Raw genomic sequence first — 23,814 nt, forward strand, 5'->3', positions numbered from 1 at the left:
GAGATCAGAGCAGAAGGGAATATAGAGAGCTAGCATTCTCACTCCTCTCGGTTGCATAGTTCTTGGAGAGGGTGGGCCGGCACATTGATGGGTTCTCTACAAGATGGAAGAAGAGGAGGGATCTAGGCCGGCGACATATCACTAGCAGAAACGTTAACGTATGTCAGTTTCTCTCGGGACGTTAGGCATCTGTTGCAGTGCAGGCAGTAGTTATCGGGAGTCCATCAGGTCTGTCGTATAAAAGAAATGTTATCCAGAAAGCACGTTCTGTGTACGTCCCATAACATGGTCTCAAATCTTGCAGTACAATATTCCAGTGTGAGTTTACTGAATGCCTTTTGAGTTATCAATCTGTTGTTGTTTTCTTTCTTTTTTTAATAACCTGACATGCAGGATCCAAATGAAGAGAGATTTTCAGTCTCCCTTCACATTGTTGTTGGAGTGAGCAGCCTGGCACTGGGAGGGACACAGAGGGAAGGAGGAGGGGAGAGTCTTGGTAGTGGCAGAAGGGTCCCTGAGTTGGTGTTGGGTCCGATGCAGGGCAATCGTGGCCAGAATGCTGACGATGTGAATGTAGAAATACATGGACCTGAAAAGATGGACAGCATTGTAGATGTTTTGTAACCTTAAATGCAACTGGACAGAGGACAAAAACCAAGCAATACTAATTAATGTTCTGCCATAGAGAATCAACAAGATAATCCAATCCCTGTATTTCATACTTTTATAGAAGACATTGGTAACCTTTTATTGCCATTTTGGAAAAAGAGAAGGAGGGTGAGTCCTTCCATATTTCAAACCTAATAATGGTGGTCCGTATCTAGCGTACATCTTTCTACATACCTGTGATAAATCTTAAACTATATGGCCTTTAATATAAACAACAGGACATTGCGGTTGCTTTTATAATAATATGCAACTGTAACTGTAGGCAGAAGCTGAATAAGGACGGTCCGGTCATACCTGTAATAGACCATAGTATCATACCTGTAATAGACCATAGTAGGTTCTACTGCCAGCAGTAGGAAGGGCATGACGGTGTAGCAGATAGCCAGCTGAGTGGCTGCCCATGTTATGATGTCATAGAGAAGCTTCACACCGCTGGCGTGCTGGAAGTGGTGGCGGAAAGATTTTCTCACCTGGCGGGACGGGCCGGGCAGGTGGCATGAAAAGAGAAAAGACATGCATTACTTCAGTGGTTCTCAACCAGTGGGTCTCGGGACCCCCAGGGGGGTCCCCAAATTATTTTGGGGGGTTAATTTGGGGGGTCTCCAGATGATTAACTTAATGTGCAACATTGTTTCCCAGTTAAAATATGATTATTTTGGGGAGTCACGGCCTGAAAAGGTTGAGAACCACTGCATTACTTCACTGACCGATTGATGACTCACGCAAGTTGATATCAAAGGAGAGGACGCACGCAGCTGAGAGGATGCATGCAGCGAGTGTTTGGTGTGATCGTGTCCTTGTGTGTTTTTTTTACTTCTCTGGATTTACATCTCTTCTGTGAACTATTAGAGTGTTGTTTAAATAACGAAACACTTGAACTTGTATACCGTAATTGCTGGACTATGGTATATATATATATATATATATATATATATATATATAGTTATATATATATATAGTTATATATATAGTTATATTTATACATAGTTATATATAGTTATATTGTATAGTTATATTGTATATATAGTATATACTGAATATAGTTCTACTTTTAGGTAAAGAGTGATGAATTATAGTTTGAGAGGAAGAGGAATACTCACAGCTCGTGACGCGGTGGTGATGGGAATGGCAGTGATGAAGGTGAAATAGTACCCTGGGTAAACACCGTGCCACAGTGCAGACAGGACAAAGGTCAGCGCTGTACGGTAATGTGGTGCTCGGTCATAGCAGACACTGGACAGGACAACAGAGGGCAGAGAGGACCTCTCATTTATTAATTTATTTGAACACGTTTTCTTTTGGCCATTTATATACTGTATCATTCTCTTCCACAGGAGCGAACAACACATGATGCAAATTGAATGAGCTTGTGGTGGTTCTCAAAGTGGGGTCCTTGGCATGAAAAGGTTTGAGAACTACTGTTCTAGATAGCACAGTGCTATCTTTGCTGTATTTACAGAGATTAGAAGGGAGGGGAGAGACAGAACAAGGAAAGGTAGGTACAAGAGGAGGAGAAAGGGAGAAGAGGAGGACTAATAGTGCGACGATTCGTAAGGATCAAAGCTAGTTCAGGGGGCGGTCCCAAGGGAGCGCGCGCGCGGAGGGGGGTGGGTCACTAGGTCCTGCCCCCCCCCTTACCCATAGTTCTTAGGGAAGTCAGATGGTGGGACTCAGTCTTGTTGCATAGCACTGCTGCTGCTACCACGCTGCAGTACACACACAAGTGCCACACTTGTTGCTTGCAGGTAGCTGTGCTGTTGCCCACCGCTTGGAGAGGGTGCCTAACTGGGCTGAGTATTTCTGGCTGTTTCTGCTATTTTACTATCGCTCAATTCATATTCTTAGCTGCCAAACTAAGAAGCTGTGTTATTGGCCAGGTTGTATGGGAAGTTTGAGATTGTTATTCTGGTAATCGCTGAATTCTAAACTGCTGTTTCAAGGTTCAGATTGCTTGCTATCGTTGCTGGTGCCTAGCTGATTTCTGTACTTTCAGTTGTTTGTTGCTAAAGCTATTTCAAAGGTGCTACAGGCTTGCTAAAGTTGCTAAAGGTAAACTCAGTATCATAGAAGTTGGCTGTGGCTACGGGCTAAATGCTAACTTATTTCGTGCCCTGGTGGGCCTATACTGGGCTACCATGAGTTAAAGTAATCTCAGTTGTTGGGTTTGTCGATATGTCAGTGCTTTGCAACGGCGCGGGCCGTATCAGCTAGCGCGGAACAACAGGTTTAATGTACAGTCAGCTAGGAGCTAGGTGGCTATTGCTAGCCGGCTATTTCGGTAAGGATGCTGTTAGCTGGTAAATAAATGGTTTCTGTCGCTTCTTGGACCACAGTAGGGCTGCTGCCAGTTACCGTGGCGTAGAAGCCCTCGCGGGATGAATTATTAAATACAGTAATCGCCTCTTTGAGAAGCCTATAAAGGATGTCTGTCTGCGTGGGCTCCTGAGAGGAGGAAACCCGCAAGCTCATAGGTGCCACAGTTTACGTGCAACAATGTTTTGCTTCCGCTAACGCAAGTCGTGCCTGTCTGTCCTGACGTCACCAGTTGAACTCGCTAGTGCATGCAGGGAATCGTAGTCTTCTCTATATGCTCGGTAGCTCCAGCTAAATATTCTCTTCTGCTACGGTAGGAGCCATCGTTCATTCCAGCCACGAGCTGTCTGTTGATGGTCGGCTAGCTTGCAACTCAGAACTCATGTAGCTAAAGAGGTTTGCTAACGTTCCGTAATGACTCTTCAAGCTGCCTATTCCATGGGGGTTGCGTGTGTCCGTGGTCAGCAGCTACCTAGCATACAGGCTAGCAGAGGGTAACGTCACGAAGCGAAGGGTGGCGCACGGTCTGCGCATTCTGAGCACATGGGTAATGTGGCTCTCTCTAGCATTTAACCTCCAGGTCATCTGGTCCGTTACGATTCTTTTTCGTTATTATATTATTTTGTGTGCACGCGCAGTTCATAGGGCAGGGATGCGCATGTATTATCCATGTCTATGCTTCGCTTGTGCGCACTGTACAAGCTTAGCATACAGGCTTCGTTTGCTGTTCATGAGGATCTTGCCTGGTCTCGGTTAATGCTAGCTTTGCTGCGGCTGCCTGCTGGCATAGCAGCTGATGATGGTTGCCGATGCTACTCTGGTGAAAACGCTAACATCTGTTTATGTTTGCAGCTCGGGCCAGAAACTGCCGCGTGTCTGTTGGCATCAGGGCGGCGTCGAGTGTGGCAGCGTTGAAGTCATTGGATACTATCCTCTATCGAGCTGCCGTATTGTTTCAATCTAAGGTTATAGTTCTGGGTCTCTGCGTATCGCACTGTATGTCCTTGCGGTGTTTCCGTAGCTGCGGCACTCGAGCTAATAATTACAGCTAAGGCTACTGCTAGTGAAAAATGACGAGTTGTTTATCTTTACAATCACATTAAAGCGGCCACAGGACTGTTGCATCATGTTCACCATTGCAGCTCCAGGATAAAGGCTGCTAACGCCATGCTTTCTTTTCAGCTCAGGCTAAAGTGCTACATGTCTGTTGCTGCAGCTCACGCCAAAGCGAATACTTGTTGGTTGCTAACATTCTGTTTGTTATTTCAGCGCCAAGCCGGAGTGGCTGCAGGCCCACTGCTACGTCATCAGGTTATCATGGCAGCTTTATGCTAAAGCGGCTACATGTTCCACTAATCGTGTTTTACTTTTTAGCTTCTTGCTGCGGCTGCTACATGTCTAAATGCTAACATAATTTCTATCCTTTCAGCTCATGCTGGAGCTGCTGCATAGCTGCTACTACAGCAGGTCGCCATAGCAGCATGGCGCTGCAGCTGCTGAGGTTTTCTGCTAACAGATTTATCATTACAGCTCCAGGCCGGAGCTGCGGCATGCCCCCGCCACGGCATCAGAATAGCATGGCAGCTTTATGCTAAAGCTGCTACATGTTCCACTAAATCGCGTTTTTCTTTATAGCTTCGGGCCACGGCTGCTACATGTTGCTGCTAACATCAGGTTTGTCCTTTCAGCTTCTTGCCGGAGCCGCTGCATAGCGGCTGCTACAGCATGCCATCATTGCAGCGTCGCGCTGCAGCGGCTGAGTGTTTTCTGCTAACATGTTTATCTTTATAGTTTCGTCCACTACTGCATAATTCCATGAGACCAGTCAGGAGTCGGTTAGCACTGGAGAGGGCATTGCTACTACAGCTTCCGCTACTTCTGCCGCTACCATGAGCTGCCAGCCTGCCCGCCCGCATGCCTGCCCGCCCTCCCGCCCGCATGCTTGCCCGGCTGCCCGCCTGCACGCGCCATATTCAGCAGACGGAAGTGGCCTACTGCCAGCCCGCCGCCGCCTGCCTTCCCGCCCGCCTGCCTTCCCACCTGCCTGTCGGCCCTCCCGTCCGGCTGCCCGCCCGCCCGCTACAGCATCAGTTAATGCTATTACTGCTGCTACCATGAGCATGATCCAGCGCTGCGTCGTGCTGGAAGCCTGTGGTGCCGGCCCATCTTCCGGAGGCGCTGTCAGGCTGCGACCGTCGTCGCCACCGCCAGGTTGCAAGGGAACATGGGAAGCTGCAGTTCCAGCACCAGCGGTGGGAACTCCATTCCTCTCGCCAGCTGCAGCTTTCCCAGATGCCCTGAGGAGCCACACTCTAGCAGGTAAATAGCAACGCATTTGCTTGTTCGATTCTGTGAGCGTTCAGCCGCTCTCTAAGCTTGCTAATAATAGGCAACCATAGTTGGATAGCAGCGACTTACTTGTACTGAATGTTGGGCTTTAGCCGCTCTCTAGGCTTGCATAGCTTGCCTTTAAAGGTCAAGACGGGTATCTCGTGGAGATTCTCATATGTGCAGCAGCAGACTCTGCAGCAGAGCGCTCCGTGGGCTGCGAAAATCTTCTCTGTGATCCTAAAAGTCAGCGACCTTAGGCGTGGTTTCATTGTTATGGTCAGCTAAAGCTAAGATGGTTATTTCTGCGGCAAGCACATGCGGTCACCAAGGCCAGGCTTAAGATGCGACTAGCACATGGCCTCTGAAGATTGCAGCTCGCAGTTTAAGCAGGGAAGGTACACCAGTGTCAGTCGCAGAACTAACTCTCCTTTCTGTCCTTTCATGTCCATGCTGAACACCGGGCTGTCTGCCCGACGTCCTCGTCTCACGACCCCCGGAGAGAGCTGCCAGATTTGCGGCCCGCCCCTCTTCACTCTGCATTCTCTCCGGATCGGAGCAGCCACACCACCAGCACTTCTGGTGCCCTCAGCTAACTCAAGATCCTGCACGCCAAGCTATCAAGCACACACAACACAGGACTGACCGAAGCGTAATGGTTCCAAGCTGGAGTTGGACGCGTTTCAGTTAACGCTTCTGCTGCTGATGCTAATAGTGCTGCAGGCACTATTAGCAGGGTTGTTCCATAGGGTTCATTTTGCTGCTTCTGCTGCGTTACTCGGGGCACGCGCCCCTGATAGGTTGCGTGTTTTATTTGCTGCTTCTGTTGCGTTACTCGGGGCACGCGCCCCTGATAGGTTGCGGGCCACGATAAATATTACGCTTTAATATTTCAATCTTGCAAAAGCTAGGTGGTTGCTGGGGTGTTAGTTAGGTAGGATGTGAAGCTGTATGGCGCTGTAGTTATATGAATTAAAGGTTTCATCGCTGCTTCTGGTTCTGCTGTCTATATATATATATACGTCCATGTTGCTGCTCCCGCTTTTCTCTAGGGTGTTTTAGTATGGCTTCAGTCAGATTGCAGTATATCGTTATAGTCAGCAGTACCACCTTCCTCACCGTTGGTTCGGTCTGCCAGCTGCTAACATTCTTAATTATTAAATTGCTTTAGCAGTACTTATAGCGTTTTTGGCAAGCTGCCAATATCATTGCTTAGTATTTTGCCTTAGTAATATTCGCTCTGCCAGATGCTAATATGCTTAATTATTATATTTTTGCGTTAGCAGGAAAGGCAGTTCATAGTTTGCCCCGCAGTAATGATAACTTAATCGCTAGAGTCACAGCAGAGCTGCCTTCCTCGCAGTTGGCTAGCACTGGCATGGGATTCTGAGATTTTGGCGTGCTTTGGGGGTTTGTAGTTTTGGGGGGTATCGGGCCAGGGCTCGCTGTAACTAAATTATGCCCTCGATGCTCATGGTAACATGAGGATCGTGGGTTCAGCGAGCCATGGCCCGAGGCAGAACCCCATGCCAAACCATGCTAACTTAGGCTATAGATTCTATGCTGTCTTATAGTAGAGCTAAGGTAGGCTGCCAATACTATGCGCTTAGATATAGGCTTAGATTCTATGCTGTCTCTATAGTAGGGTGCTCAATATGCCATGCTGTGTGATGCTTGCTTTCTGCCTTCATTCTGGTCAATAAAGTATATCTTAACCCAAGTGATCGTCTCCTGAAATAGTGTGACGATTCGTAAGGATCAAAGCTAGTTCAGGGGGCGGTCCCAAGGGAGCGCGCGCGCGGAGGGGGGTGGGTCACTAGGTCCTGCCCCCCCCCTTACCCATAGTTCTTAGGGAAGTCAGATGGTGGGACTCAGTCTTGTTGCATAGCACTGCCCCGCCACCACCCCAGCGCCACCTTCAGGTTCTGCCTTTGATCCCCCTCGGGGGGTATCGGGCCAGGGCTCGCTGTAACTAAATTATGCCCTCGATGCTCATGGTAACATGAGGATCGTGGGTTCAGCGAGCCATGGCCCGAGGCAGAACCCCATGCCAAACCATGCTAACTTAGGCTATAGATTCTATGCTGTCTTATAGTAGAGCTAAGGTAGGCTGCCAATACTATGCGCTTAGATATAGGCTTAGATTCTATGCTGTCTCTATAGTAGGGTGCTCAATATGCCATGCTGTGTGATGCTTGCTTTCTGCCTTCATTCTGGTCAATAAAGTATATCTTAACCCAAGTGATCGTCTCCTGAACTAACAATAAATAGCGGTGACAGAGGTTTGTGTGCAGGATCTGTAATGAGCAGCATACCTGCCAACGTTAGGCTGTGAAAAACAGAAAGATTTCCTGGGTTATCAGCAAATGGCCTAACTGCAACAGCCCACCCCCATATAACACATGTACAAATGGGATCAAAAGTCAACATGCATGTGTGGATGCACATGTCATGTTTGTGTGGGATAGTGGGTAGAATATGCATATGGAAAGGGATGGTCTCGCATCAAGTGGACTGAAATCTTGAAGTGCATGTTTTCTTCTTAAGAACTGGACTGGTGATAAATCCATTGTCACTTTTGTAATGTATTGCACTTTGCATAAAATCTGAATATTAACAGAATAAATAACCAATTGGGACCACAGCAGGAGAAAGGGTTCAAAGTAGGGAGACTCCGGGGAAGGATTTGAAGTGTTATCTTGGCAGATAAAAAGAGCTGTAGGGGTACTTACGTCTTGAGCCACACTCCAGTCTGAATATTCCAGTTGTCTATGAAGGTTTTGAAGCTAGTTGCTGTCTGAAAAGAGACGATGACTCTCATCAGCAAGCAAATGTAGATTAAGACTTATTACTCAAACACTGCATCTTCACATCTACTTGAGTGGTCACAGGTGCTCACACAGAGCGGCAGTGAAGCCTTATTCACACTTTGTTGCGCAACAGTGTTGCTCACTGAAAATAACACATATTCAAGCTAACATTTCAACACATCGCAACACAGTGTTAGCTTGAAAATGTCACCAAGCGTCAGTGTTGTTATGAAGATTAGCCAACACAGGGATGCTGATAGAACCCTCGCTAAAAACCCCAGGACAAAAATCCACACGTCCTAGACAATTTGCCCTTGTGGCCCCCAAACTGTGGAATAAACTCCCTGTCGCACTTAGAACTACAGACTTACTCCCTAGCTTCCACCGTGGACTGAAGACTCACCTCTTCAGACTCCACCTAAACACTACTGTAACACTCCCCTTCCCTCAATGACCATAAATGAAGCTAGATAGCATTTTTAGGTTTTAGAAAAGTCTTTTACTGATTTGATTGATTGATTGAAGGCTTTATTAGAAGTTTGCATAGGAAAATGTACAGATTCATGACGGTACAGTTCACTGGTACAAGGTCTACTAAAAGGAGATCCATGAAAAGACTAAGCTTATTTCAACAGGAAACCATTAAAGTATCTCATATAACATTGAATGACAGACAAATAGAACACAGTACTATGCAGTAGATATGTAAAGAAAAAAAGAAAACAGTAGGTCTATACAATCAGTAAGTACAGTATATACAATATATACAAGGAAGGGGCAGGTAACAGTAAGTCTAAACAATCAGTATGTACAGTATATACAAGGAAGGGGCAGGGAGGGTAGGGTTGGGCTAGGTTTTTACCAGTTGTGAACGGCTGCTGCCTGTAAGTGGTTTTTTAGGGCAATTTTAAAGGATGCTAGTGATCCACACTCCTTTATGGCCTTCGGTAAGGCATTCCACATTTTTGTGGTGTAGCAGAAGAACGAGTTCGACCCTTTCTTTGAGTTGACTCTGGGTTGAACGTGATCTGTGGCACTGCCTCTGGTGTTGTAATTATGGACATCCTTAACGTTTTTAAAGTATTTTGACAGGTACTTGGGTATCATAGTGGTGTAGTGTATCTTGTACACCAGGCCCATTGCAAGTTGCTGTACTCTGTCATCTACTCTGAGCCACCCCACTCTTAACTGGTGAGTAGCGGTGAGGTGAGTCTGATTGGGAAGGTTAAGCAGGACCCTAATTAGTTTATTTTGGGCTGTTTGGAGTTTAGTTTTTAGGGCTTGTGGGGCGTCACGATACCATACGTGGACTCCATAGTCAAAGAGGGGCTGGATTATTGCACCAGCTATGGTCTTCAGTGTGATTAGGTGCGTGATCTACCTATGTTAATGTCTTTTCTAGATTGATATTCATATGCATTGTTATATTGTTGTTGATGTACTGACATACCGTATTATCTTACTTATTATATTGATGAATGACCTGCTTATTGTAAGTCGCTTTGGATAAAAAGCATCTGTCAAATGCCTAAATTGTAAATTGTAAGTATAGATTAGGCTTAACAGAGATGAAAACCTTAACACACTGATACTGTAGTGTAGTGAAAGGCCTCATCAGTGAGACACTGTCACCTGCACCATAGGTTTAGGACCATCTCCTGTTAAAGAGTATACTACAGAATACAGTAACAAAACACAGTTAATAACAAGGAGGAGAGTGGATGATATTATAGGACAAGTATGTGAACACTGAATGTACCTCAATCCTCCAGATGTTGAGGTTACAGATGAGATTCCAACATGGTTGGCCATTTTCATCAATCCCATTAAAACCATAGCCTGCTGCGTTATTGATGGCATCCGCTGACAGGACAGAGAGGGAACACAACATGACCAGAGGATTATGGTGGTAGGCAACGTTAGGCATGGTAATATTGGCACAGGGGATGGTGACACACTGGCACCGGTGTGTGAGAGAGGTATTTTATTTTTTAAATAAAATATATATTAAAAAGAACAGAGTTTACTCAGTTAAAGTTAAATAGGTAAGTCTCCTCACCTATATACAAATTACATCCTGCACATAATTCTACATTTATTCAAACTCCTAACTCTGACTGGGGAGGGAGTCTGGGAGATATGTGGGTTAATGCTCTGATTCTAATGATCATTACAACCTGAAATAAAATATTTCCAAAGCAGAAGGGGAAAAAAGTACACAAGAATGTGTGCTCTTACTCCATTAACGCAAACAGCTGCTGAGTGACGTGCAGGAAAGGTAAACTTGTGGGCCTTACCTAGCGTCCAGGCAAAGTAGAATTTGGGCCTTGCTGCTTGTATGGAGAAGAAAGCATAGGTGAGCCTGGTTAGGAAGGAGGCCTGGCTGATGAAGTGGACATCAGTGTTGTATGTGATTGGCAGGGACCTGGTCACAGTGAGGAAGAACAGCATGCAGCCACAGCACACCAGGAGCTTACAGCACACTGCATTCTGGAGGAAGAGTGCATTATTACCAACCAGACAATGTTCCTCAGGGGCTAACCAATGGGTTTGGATAGTAAGAAGAGGTAAAACACTTTATTTATAAACGTTTTATTTATGTACATGTTTGGGAATAGTGTTGGGCTTGTTACACAAAAAAAGAAATATATTACTCGTTGTTACTCTTTTACTTGACTTATTATTCCCTGCCAAAGATACTCTTTACATTACTGATTACTCATTGCAGGTTGCTGATCCGGTCTTTGTCTAAAGTGGATAAGGATATAGAGCATGCATATTATGTATGTGTTTGCAAATGACTGGATACAGTAGGTGGGACCTAGACCGGCTCACACTCATTAATTTGGAATAGAAGCCAAGCTGTCCACAGATTTAGCCTATGGAGAGACACTATTTACAAGGAATACACTTCAATGGAAGTTGATGAAAAAAGGAATTAAGGGAATGGACTATGTAAATGATAAATGGTGCATTTATATAGCGCCTTTATCCAAGGCGCTTTACAGGGATTGTGCATTACATTCACCCATTCACACACACATTCATACACCGATGGCGGAGGAAACCATGCAAGGCACCAACCTGCTCACCGGGAACAGCTAGGGGTTCGGAGTCTTGATCAAGGACTCTTTGACACTAACTTTGAGGGAGCCTGGGATCGAACTGGGAGCCCTTCAGGAACCCTGTGTTCTAAGACGGCAACTCTACCCCTGAGACTATATGTCTCTTCAAGGAACTAGATAGAGGAGGCACAACTGTGTCATACATGTATGGACTTTTATGGACTTTTATAAAACTGTATTTTATGGACTTTAAAATAAGATGAGGACACTGCAACCCCTTGTTCACTGCATGTAAGTTAGTTTGGAGTCTTTCTGTTTATTTTGTTGACCCATATATTTAATAAAGGACTCATTAAACTAAGCATCCCTGCATCCCCAGGATGCATACAACTCTATCCTTCTTGCTATCAATCATTTCACTGCACCAGCTGAGCTGCATGTGGTGGAGTCTCCACAGCTGTGCGTTCTGGCATTATTGAGGAGATGATTGAGATTGTCTTGTAAATCCATGCTTCTGTCCTTTATTAACTACATACAAGTAACTATTTGTTTAAATTAAAGTCGTTTTTGATGTTTATGCCGTTGATACATAATGCGTGTGTCATCGCGGGACCCATAAAATAATTTTGGGACTCATTTGAATGGCCACCTGTGGGTCCTGGGACCTATTCCATTGAAAACCTAGCAACATCACTGTATCTATTTCCATCTTTCTTGAAACTGCAATGATGGAGTTTGTACGTCAAAGAATTTCACCCAATTCTCAAAAAGTATTTGTGTTACATACCAGTGGTGATGGGTCAGGAGCTTTGTCATAGCCGTTCTGTCCGTTGCAGGCCCTTGAGTGATGTCTGAGTTTCCTGTGTATATGTCTGCCCTCTATGAAGTCTATATAGTCCTTGTAGTTACTGCAGGGCCCCACCAAGATGCTCAGGAAGTTCAGATTGTAACTCAGGTACTCAATTAATGACGGCCTCTTGCTGTTGAAAACCCAAATGATTGGAAATCATATTTAGTCCTATTTAATTTTGAACTCTAAAAAGATTCCTGTAGAAAGCTATATTTCAGCTTTTATCATGTAAAATTATTCAAAGTGTCAAACCTTCAACCAAAATAAAAAGAAAAACGTAACCAACAAAGTTGGTCACATGGTTTGCATTCCATGATAATAATAGGCTTTTGATCCTTTTATTTTGAAATAACATGCATGGTGCACTGATGCATTTAGGTTTTATTTGTTGACATGCATAAAAATAGTAATCTCTTCTCCAAGAAATAAGGTGCCTCTTTATTAATATCTCTGCATACTCATAGGTATATGTTAATCACCATGATTGCATCTGGTTGTCATTATCCTTGTTGGCTGAAGAAAGAAAGAGTACATTATTTATTGTAAAAGAAAATAAAGTAAGAAAGAAAATACTTGGATGTGACCTACAACTAGTTCACAAGTATCATACTTTGATACCGGAGTTGAAACGCAATGATAGCAACATTTTCTAAATCGCTAAACATCTACAATTCAGTATGATTTAGGTGATTTTATACTGTAAGAGGTAGCATAACTTATCTCAAGCATCTTTTTCAGAATTAGGGTGAAAAACAAAGTATCTTATTATCAGTGTGTATCAGATAATACATTATAGGCTGATAATAATATATCTGGGGTAGCCAATATTAGCCACTGCTTTTTACTACTACACATAGAGTATATAGTACAGTCAGATATAATGCTGGATCATCATGTCCAACAAGAGAGGACAAAACAGGATAACAACGTCCTAGGATGTCTTTTCTTGTACAAACCAACATAACATTTGTTCTACTCCACCTCGGGTAGACATACTGTATACTGTACACATACTGTATAATGTCCAGTGCATTGTAATATTTAGTATAAGACATGTTTTTATTTTTTGAAAGATTGCTAACATATTTTACCCTAAAATGTACATGTCATAATTGTAAAGAGCTCACTTAATACATACTTTACAGCAAGACGCTTCTGGTCTGGTGTAAGTTCTTCTGGCTTCTTACACATGCCTGGAAAACAGAGGAAATGCTGACTAAGAGGCTGCACCATCTCTGTTGCCCGGGTCTCACCACCACCAGTGAGTATATCACTGGTTCTCAACCTGTGGGGTTGAGAACCAGTGAATTATTTTCAGTGGTCCCCAGATGATGAACTTAATGTGCAAAAGTTGTTTTCTCACATAACAGTAAACAAACCATCATAAAGTTTTAAGTGTATAGAGGGCAAATGCACATTTCCAAAGTGACAATTGAAGGACTTTTTAATAGCTCTAAAATGACAAATTAAACATTGGCCAAACTGTCAAACAGACTTTTTAATAGCTCTAAAATGATAAATTAAACATTGGCCAAATTGTCAAATATTAGAGGGAGGAATTGTGAAAATAGCCAATCTACATGCTCGCAACGCCTTGCGTCGCGAGGCGCTGTGAGCATGTAGATAGTCTATTTTCACAATAGAACCGTGTTATATAAAATGTAATGCCTCAACTCTGCTCGTTGGGTGTGTGTGTGTGTGTGTGTGGGGGGGGGGGGGGTTCCCGTCCCCCAGTTAAAATATGATTATTTTGGGGGTTGCGGCGTGAAAAGGTTGAGAACCACTGGTCTACATAAAGGTAATGGTACGTACTGCATGCCCTGTATGTCTCATCTGTCTTACCATCATGTAGCTGAAAAGCCAGTGTGGTGATCTTCTGGGTCGCTATCATCAGAGGCCTAAGGAAGGAGAGACAAATTATATTTTTTAAGTATAACTTAAATTTTAAAAGATGTGTTGATGTGAAAGTGCTGGGAAACTAATATTTTCTTTTAACAAATTAAAATAATATCTCTTGCATAATTAAACATCTATTCATAATGGTACCACACAAGAGTAGAGAGCATCTTTCTGACATGCGTTATTGGAAAAACCCATAGAACTGAAAGAATTATAATATATAATTGTTTTAGACTGTTTGGTAGACTGCTGCTGCAGATCATAAACATTATTAAAAAAGACTCCTAAGACTTCTACAAAGCTTGTATCTTCCTTTTCTCGTTTTGCATCTTTTCACCAGTTTCATTCACAGATAAAGACCTCTCTGTTGACACAAGAATGTGTGAATGTGTGTGCGTGAGTGTTTATGTGGATGTGCAACTCTCTTGCACATCCACGCATACACACATCAGGCCAGGCCGTGTGTGAGAGGGCTCCATTGTATGAAAAGCAACATAAACCAGGGCAGAGAGATATTGGCTGAGTGGCTGGTAGTGCCGGGTCTATATGCCTGATTTATATATGGTTGCGCGCCGTGTCGCTGTGCTGACACAAGCATGCAACCGTATATCACCCTATAGAGTTTGCATCTGCCATGACAGAAACATGCTCAGGGTGCCATACTCATGCCTAACTCTAGATTTGCAGTGATGGCACAACTTTCTTTATGGGCAACATTAGATAAATAGTATAGTAGTAGTTATAGTTTGTTTTTCCTGTCCAACTGAATTTATATACATTTATTGGTGAATTTTCTCAATTGAAAGAAAAATAAATGTTTCCCAGTTATGGATTTGATGTCTGACATCATAGACCGCATGAGACTGACAGAGTATGTCCATATTCTAGACCACAGGAGAATGACACAGTAGATGCCCATATATGGGAATTCCAAGATATGCGCTTAATATTGATGACATCAGGGATCTCCATAATGGGCATGAAAGGTACTTGGACTGACACAGGGGGACCACGGCAACCACACTTGCAATTTCCGATTGCATCTTTCTTGTTAAGCAATTGTTTCTGTTGAGTGTGACATCAGACTAGAGCTTGATCAGAAGACATAGAGCATCGCAGTTTAAGCCCCGCCCGTCCTCACTCCGGTGTCGGAAGCGTTTCCACCCATGCATTTCCTCCATAGACATTTCAAAAAGTATTTATTTAAATGTTTTTTAAGCCTCTGACAAGGCCACCCCGGCTTGTTTTTGTAGGCTAATATCTGATTTGTGCCTAACTATAGTTATAGTTATAGTTAATTAGAAAGCTGAAAAAAAGACAAGGGTTCAACTTGTATCCTCGAGAGTTGGCAGGAGGGGAGGAACTTGAAGGTGGGGAAGGAGGAAGATAGGGAGAGCCTATATATATAGTGTGCCTATTACATTACTTTGTACAGGTTAACCAACACTACACGCAAATCACCCTCTTTGTGATTCACGGCCATTCACGTCTTCAGACTAAAAGCAGTTGGTTCACTAATCTAATATCTGACCCTACCACGGCTGACTCACATACCTCACTGCTCATCACGAAAGTCACACAGGGGTCATCTGAGGCTGCCTTCATTTATGTATCCACAGTAACAGAATACACTGTCAGCTAATAGGCTATAGGCTACAAACTCTTAACTAGGCCAGTGGTTCTCAACCTGTGGGTCGGGGGGTCCCCACATGATTGGTGGTGGTGGGATGGGGGGGGGTCCAAGATGACAGTAAAGTGACAATGTAAGGACTTTAAAGATCTTTTTAATGCCTAAAAAGAAAGAAAGAAAGAAAGAAAGAAAGAAAGAAAGAAAGAAAGAAAGAAGATAGACAGACCATAAACTTCATCAAAGGTAATCAACAAACTATATTATAAAAACTGGTCAAACATTGGCCAAATTGTCAAATAAATAACATAAGAAAGAAGTAAAAATTGTGAACATAGCTGAACTACAAGCTCACAATGCCTTGAGTTGCGAGGCATTGTGAGCCTTTATTTTCACAATATTTATCTGTGGAAAGAAGTCAAACTAAATGTAATGCCTTAAAGGGATAGTTCACCCAAAAATTACTTTTTTTCTATCAATTACTCACCCCATGGAGACTTGAATTCATGGACATCATTTGTGTTGCATTCCTAAGCCATCAATTTGAAGACCAGCAGTGGTTCCCTATGGAGACACAAATATCCTGCTTTGTTCCCTTTTGAGACACTAAGAGTCTCCTCAAGTTATTGGCTTAGGAATGCGACATAAACAAATCCATAGAAAGATTTCATTTTGGGGGTGAACTATCCCTTTAAATCCTAAAATTCCAGGTAGGGGAGGTCCCCAGTTCAAACAATGATTATGTTGGGGGGTCGCAACCTGAAAAGGTTGAGAACCACTGTAAAATATGCCATTACCCACTAAATATCCATTTGATGTGGATAGTATTATATATAGAAACGTTTTAAGCAAACTATATATTACTTACATAGTCATTTTAACATCTATTGTGAGCACTCAGCTTTTGTGAGCACCCGGGACAGATTTTATATTGCACAATTCAGTATTTTTATATTTGATATTCTTTTTATCAGACACAACGCCTTCCTATACAAACCCACTGTAACTTCAAACACACGTCCTTGGTTCTGATGGCTGATATTGTCCTACTAATACGTGAGCAGGATATGTTTTTTTTCTTATTATTTGTTTTTAATTTATTTGTAATAATTATTTTATTGTATTTCATATTTTTCATTTTCCAAAAGAAATATCTACAAGGACACAACGCCTTGCACCACAAGGCATTGTGTGTTTGTAGATCTGCTATTTTCACTATAGTTTTGTGCAACAGTCTTATATGATGAGGGCTTTACTTTACGAAAAAAAACATACACATTTGAAACTTGGAGATACAAGGTTTCTGCCTGACAATGACGATATGTGAATTTCTTATTATTATTATATTACGCTTATGCTGGGTAAAAATGGCAGTGCAGAATCTCTGAAATCTCTCTCGCTCCCATTTATCACATTTTGGCATGGCAGAGCATTTTATCAGTTACATGTGTGAGGAATTAAGCCAATATGGGGCTGTTAAGTCTGACATCATTTTGTAGGCAGAGGAGAACTTTTGGCCCCAGCGCCCGTGAATCTTTTTACTATTTTTACTATTTACAAATTTTTCTTCTCTTTGTTGTTGAAAGGAAAGTGGTAGAATTATACTTTAGTCGTTATTTTTGTCTCGGATCTGTTGAAATAGCGAGGGACAGATATTGATAATAAATCTGTTTGGAGGTCTGACTACAAAATGATGTCACGGCTTAAAAGCCCCTAAACCCAAGGTGTTTTCAATTAAGAGATGCTATAAATTGTGCAGTAAATTAGCAAAGATTAACTCCAAAAGCCTGTTCTTCCATATTGTCAACTATGTGCTTAGAAGAGAACATGCAGTCGTAAACAGGATATATATTTATATATATTTTTTGCTCATGATGCAAATTTGTTTATTTCCTAACAAATGTGTTAGATTTGTCTGCTGCAACACTCTAATCATGCCCATACCTGTCCAAGTACTCTCCAATCTGAGATTCATCCCTACATTTATACAAGGTAGTACATTTATACAAGGAAATCTAATTGGTCGTTATCCAGTGTTCACACACGCACACATCTAACTATTAATTTACGGAATGTCTGTCTGTCTGTCTGTCTGTCTGTCTGTCTGTCTGTCTGTCTGTTCGTTCGTCCGTCCGCCGTCTGTCTGCATGCTTACATCCCTGATACTAAACAGTGTCGCAGCCGCATGCTGAAAACAATGCCCACATTTGGAGATGAACATGCTGACATCCCTGATACTAAACAGTGTCGCCACCATGGTAACAGCCGCATGCTGAAACAATGCCCAAATTTGGAGATGATGTCCGCCGTCATACTCTGAGGTCATAGTACTGACATCACAGACGTCAATGGTGACTGTTCCCAACGGGCACCGGCCTGGGTTCTCCAACATTACTTCTGAGACTCCTACATTCAATCCTCGAATATACTGTGCATAGGACTAGTTTAAGTAATTTAAATTCAAAGATTGCATCTGTGCGAAGTGAGCAGTGCTCACTAAGCATGGTATCAAACACGACACACATGCATATCTCCTTGTATGGGCCGTTCTGTTCCTGACATCAGCTGTGGTGATGTCGGTCTCTGTGTACTGTCTGTGACGTTAGTTATGTCCATACATGCAGCTCATACAGACACTCGTACAGACATAGGGACAAGAAATTCCGTTAGCCGGTATTTAACGGCCATTGGCCGGTTAAATGTTTAATTGGCCGGTAATTATAAAGTCCACCGGCCACCGTGGCCGGCTGGGAAAATGCCTCTTAGGCTATTTTATAATTTAATCTTATTATACACATAATTATTTGTCTAAAGTAGTAAAGCTACAACCATTAAAACCTATCATAATTTTAAATTTGTATCATGTTCTGTGAGTCTGTCTGACGACAGCGGAGCTCATCGCCACTGCTGCTGCTTCATGCTGCGCTGTAGAGGTGGGACGTTCGCGAACGAATCGAGTCTTTTGAACGGCTCTTTGAAATGAACGATAGCATTGTGAGCTTGTAGATCAGCTATTCTCAAATGGCATATATGTACCTATATATGTCCGAAATAAATGGTTGAAGTTATTTGTAATTATAATCAAAATCTACAAAGTAACTACTAGAATGAGCCAGTCTTTTGAACGGCTCTTTGAAAGGAACGGATCCCAGAGATCCGGCTCACTTCAAAGAGCCACAAATCCCATCTCCACTGCGCTGTGTGCATGGTTACGTGCATTGGAAATATCAGAGCTTCAAGCTCACAACAAGGCGAAACGCGCCACGCTGTGAGCTTTTATGTCTGCTATTTTAGACACGCACACGGCCTTACGGAGAAGCACACATCACGTTTTACAGCTGACAGTTCCAGCACCTTGTAACAATCAGCGTGGGTTTAGTGTTATAATCAGAACAGAACTGGGGTTCTTCCGAGGTAATCTATACCAAGCTGGACCCAGTAGACGATAATAAAAAAGGGACCCGAACTCTGTGGAATCATGGATATTATACAAGCACGCACATGACTTTCTGATCGCATGGATGTGATGCCGTGGTCAAAGCAACAGAGGCAAGTCAACCTTCCTTGTGCCATCACAACATAACATTAACAAAATAAAACAAATGTTGTGTGTAAAAGGTTTAATGAGACGTGAAGCCAAAATCATATACTATTAACTTATTAATTTGTAGGCCACTGTGTGGCAGGGCGCGCAAACGGTTCGCTTGAGTTGCGCGCCTACTTTAACCTATTCACTTCTTTTTTTGGCAAGCGATACCTCTACATAAGTAGATAGTTAGGATATTATTTTGTTGGAACATTTTGCAATTGCATCTGTGATAAAGAGGAAGGAAGCCCGCAGCACAAACATAAAATGGTGTAATTATCAGTTGGGTGCACGGTGCACCATGCACATACAGTATCTCATATGCAAACACGTATGTGACGTTCAATATAATATGGCCGATAAATTAATTGATTGGCCGGTAAAATATAATCCTGCCGGCCAAGGTGGCCGGCCCCAAAAATGCCTAGCGGAAACCCTGATAGGGACCTACCGGTACACACAAAGCCAGACGTAGGAGCGGTTAGCACCGCTCAAAAAGGAACAGTTTTATGAATGAGGCCCTTGTATTTCTGGCATGTGGTACTTTCCTCAGGTTGTGTCTATTGTTTTCATCCTTAACACCTTATAAACAACTGTATCTACTGTCTAGTTATCTAATCACATATTACAATATAGCTATTGATATACTGTCCAGGCCTAAATCTATGAATGTTTATACAATAATTCTAGAATACTGTCAAGAGTTAGTCAGGACTTTTGGAATGAAAATGTCTCAAACACAAGGCAAGTGTGACCGAGGGTGGATTGCTCCCTCCCACCACCTCTACAGCACAACAAACTCACTGTAGCCAGGCAGTGTCAAATCAGCAGCGCAGCCAGGCAATGTCAACTGTTAATAAGCTACGCCGTTGTTATTTGTAATCTGTGCTGTTATTTACACAGGGCTGTGGTGCTGGTGACCCTGTCAACGGCAAAAGCACCTGTGGAGACGCTAGCCGATAACACAAGAACCGTTCTGAAACCTATAGAGCATGACTCACACACACATGCATCTGCTGGGTGTGGCTATAGGAGAGGAAGAGAGTGGAGAAGGCATGAGAGGAACAGAGGGAATGAATGAAATTACTGTGGGGGCGACGATGCACGTGGGTTTGCATACTTACTGTAGATGTAAACAAGATATGACAAAGAAAGAGTGTGTGTGTGTGGGGGGGAGGGGGTTTATGAATTTGGAAGTTAGAAAGAAATGAGTTGAACAAGGTCAAGACTTCAGTATAAACCTAATATGGATAATATACACCTGGGGAGGAAAAATGGGATAAGACGAAGTGGATAGGGAGAAGATGTTATGGGCAAGGGAGAGAGGGAGTAGAAAGGGATTGATGAGTGAGCGGTGAGAAATGGGAACGGTTGAGCATGAGAGAGGTGGGAACATGATGATGGGATGGGTGGGGGGGAAAAAGAAAATATGACAAATGACAATGCAAAGAAATGGGACATTTGGAGCACAGAATGAACAACACGATTACAGTATATGGGCAGGAGAAAGAGAAAGCCATGCTATTTTCTTTACCCAGAGAAGTCTGTGGAGAGAATTCCATAGTTGAATATGAAGACCCTGCTGACTTGGCACACTGTCAGATAACCCATAGCCATCACCATAGAATACCTATGAAATGAAAACAAATCAGTTAAAACATGTACACATGAACAAGAACATTATAGACTGAAACTCAATCATTGTATATGCCTCCCTTGACAGTAGACCCCATTCACAAATCACAATCGCATTAGCTTTTAGATAACTCTCTAGCTTTTAGCTCTAGAGTGAAACAAAAACCCCTTGCCATGAGAGAGTCAGTAAACATTTCCACCCCTAGTCATTATTATTATAACCTCCCCCATGCCCAATTGACAAATGCTACATAGGTAATAAATCTGACATTATTCTACAGAGTATAATTTTAGATCAGGTGCATTAAACTCTACAACTTATGTAGTTGTACAATAAATGTTGTACAACTACGCATCTGCTATTTTTATTTATCTATTATGTTTCTTTAAAAAAAGGGACACCAGGTTTAATGTGGTTAAATGTGCGAGCCTTCTGGAATGAGGCCTTAATTTCTTTGTAAGATTTTGCACTCAAAGACAGCAAATACATTTCAAACAGAATTGCTCAGGTATGTGGCAAGAATGTCACCAGTACAGAACAATACCAGCTTTATTTACTGTATATCGATCTCCAGGAATCTCTTAAAAGGACAATACCAAGACCCTAACAACTAGCAGAAAAGATAAAATAGAGGAAGAAGAAGAACAAGGATGAAGAAGAAAACAGGTATGACATGTACTGACATGTAAAACATCTACACAATAGGAACTTCACTTAAACATGTATACACATACACAATATGTGTTCTCATGGTCGCTGTACAATTAAAAGACCCAACCAACTTCCATAAGCCCTTCACCTCGTATACTCCCCATACATACAAAAACACACAGTTGTAATGCAAGTTTGTCGTCTCAGCTTGTCTGACAAGTTCAACATGAAAAGAATAGCAGCTACATAGTATTGCACCACAGGCTCGGAAATGACACACATCTGTTCGAGTCGTTGTGTCACCACTCACCAACTTGTCAACAGACAGACGGACAGGTATGTCCTGTCCGGAATTGAATAACATGGTTCACTGTGCTGCACTCAAATATAAACTCAAACAAAGATGCACTCAAATAATATATCATGCAAACAAGCCAGTCTAACACCTTCTCAATACATAATTTATTATTAGATTCCCCTTTGTGATATCACCTATGTAGGCTACTCACCTGTGTAGGTTGCTGATGTTGGCTTTGATGATGAGCAAATAACATGTAAGCACCAGGGTAAGGATATGGACTGAGTACCTGCAAGTGAGGACACGCACGCACACACACACGCACCCACGCACACACACACACACACACACACACACACACACACACACACACACACACACACACACACACACACACACACACACACACACACAAACACACTCACATTAAGCCACTTTGATGTGTCATTATGAGTAACAGACTACTTCTACTTTTAACGGATTAGATCACATTCCACCAGAATGTTTTCTCACTATAGTTTAGGATAAATACAAAGGGCAACATTTGATGGAACTCAGGTGTCAGCGACCAGTGTCAGTATAGTTCCCAACGATCATAAAATGTATTTGTCTGTTAGTAGATTTTGACCCTGTGTCTCAAGCCTGAGATGTTGTGCACCGAAAATTGCCAATGTACAAGTTCACAATGCATTGAGCTGCTATTGTTGGTGCAAGACACCAGCACGCACAACTACATATAAATCAGGCTTCACTGTTTGTGGATAAGTTGCCATGGCATTAACCCTAACCTCAGTAAAACTATGCCTAACCTTAAATCTAATCCTAACCACTGTCAGAGTAATGAGATGTCAAACTTATGGACAGACCCCCTGTATACAGTAGCTTGGGTTTGGGTGAGTCTATTAGCAGTCTCAACGGTCTGTTGACATTCTAATGCTGCTCGACCCATTAAGCCATAAGATGAGATAAGAATATGATCAAATTCATTAATGTGACGCAATAATTTGTTTTTACCTGACTGTTCAAGCTGTTCTATTATTTACTTTTACACACTTAGTTATTATATTGGCATTACTGGTGATTAGCCTAATACTATTTTTGCAGGCCTATACAGCTAATATTTTGTGAAAGCACCAATAGTCATCCCCAATATGATATCATCAAGATATTGAGGTAACAAACAATTGTGTTGATACAGCCCAGGACTATTTCAAGAATGATTTGTTCCAACTCTGTAACATGGATGCTGAGAGCAAAGGTTTGCTGAGTTGTTGTATGCATTTTAATAATCATTTAATTTATGCTGCTATCAGCGGGGACAATGTGCCGTGCCCTTCATTCCCCTTTGGAATATCCCACCCACGCCCCTCTCTCCCTCCCACAGCATCCCGCAGACACAGCGTCTTACCATCCAAAGCAGAAGATGACAAAGGCAACACCCAGCAGAGTGGCTACAGCATGCCTGACCATGGGACTTGCATGATCGGGGCGGAGGTAGAGACGGAACCAGAAGGCAGCAGCAAGTGCAAACAGCTGACAAGCTAAGAAATTGACCTAGAGAGGGCTCACATGTCATGGTCAGACAGAATAAGTCATTTCAACAGTAAAGTATGCACTACATCAACTGCGTTTTCCTCACACATACACGCTCACATAGTGCCATTCTTTCCAAACAGCCTCTATGTCCATTAAAATGCAACACTAAACTGTCTGCAACTCTGCATTTAATTATGCTACATTATTATTATTATTACACAATGATATAGAAGTATGGACGGATGGTAGCTTGCAGGAGACTACTGTGTACAACAAACTGAGAATGCCACTCAAAGTTGGTAAGAATGCGATCAACTGCGGAGGGACGCTAAAAGATCCATTTCTGCTCTACCTGATCCAGAGGAAATCCGAAGAAGTCGCTGAGAGGTAGCAACCACTTGGATCCAGTGGTTTTAAAAGCAGAGTCCGTCTGCGTCTGGTCGCCCATTGTGCGCTCTCTTTTCTTCAAAACTTCCACCGAATGACGAGCACTAGCTCTGTTAATTTTGCCTCAATTTTATTTGCTATTTCATTATTTTCCTCAAG

General features: G+C 42.7%; 1 protein-coding gene across 1 annotated transcript; it reads right to left on the reverse strand.

The window, feature by feature from the left end:
- Nucleotides 1-312: 312 nt before the first annotated feature.
- mboat1 (membrane bound O-acyltransferase domain containing 1) lies at nucleotides 313-23,716 on the reverse strand (the record flags this gene model as incomplete). The annotated part of the gene is made up of 13 exons (XM_080749804.1): nucleotides 313-589; nucleotides 988-1,139; nucleotides 1,770-1,902; nucleotides 8,043-8,107; nucleotides 9,880-9,983; nucleotides 10,418-10,610; nucleotides 11,973-12,165; nucleotides 13,174-13,228; nucleotides 13,878-13,933; nucleotides 20,682-20,777; nucleotides 21,944-22,021; nucleotides 23,141-23,286; nucleotides 23,621-23,716. 13 exons carry the CDS (start codon nucleotides 23,714-23,716, stop codon nucleotides 415-417), a joined length of 1,542 nt encoding a protein of 513 aa, XP_080605930.1. The 3' UTR covers nucleotides 313-414.
- Nucleotides 23,717-23,814: the final 98 nt, after the last annotated feature.

Source organism: Nannobrachium achirus (assembly GCF_963921795.1).
Source record: "Nannobrachium achirus genome assembly, chromosome: 2".
NCBI classification, from domain to species: domain Eukaryota; kingdom Metazoa; phylum Chordata; class Actinopteri; order Myctophiformes; family Myctophidae; genus Nannobrachium; species Nannobrachium achirus.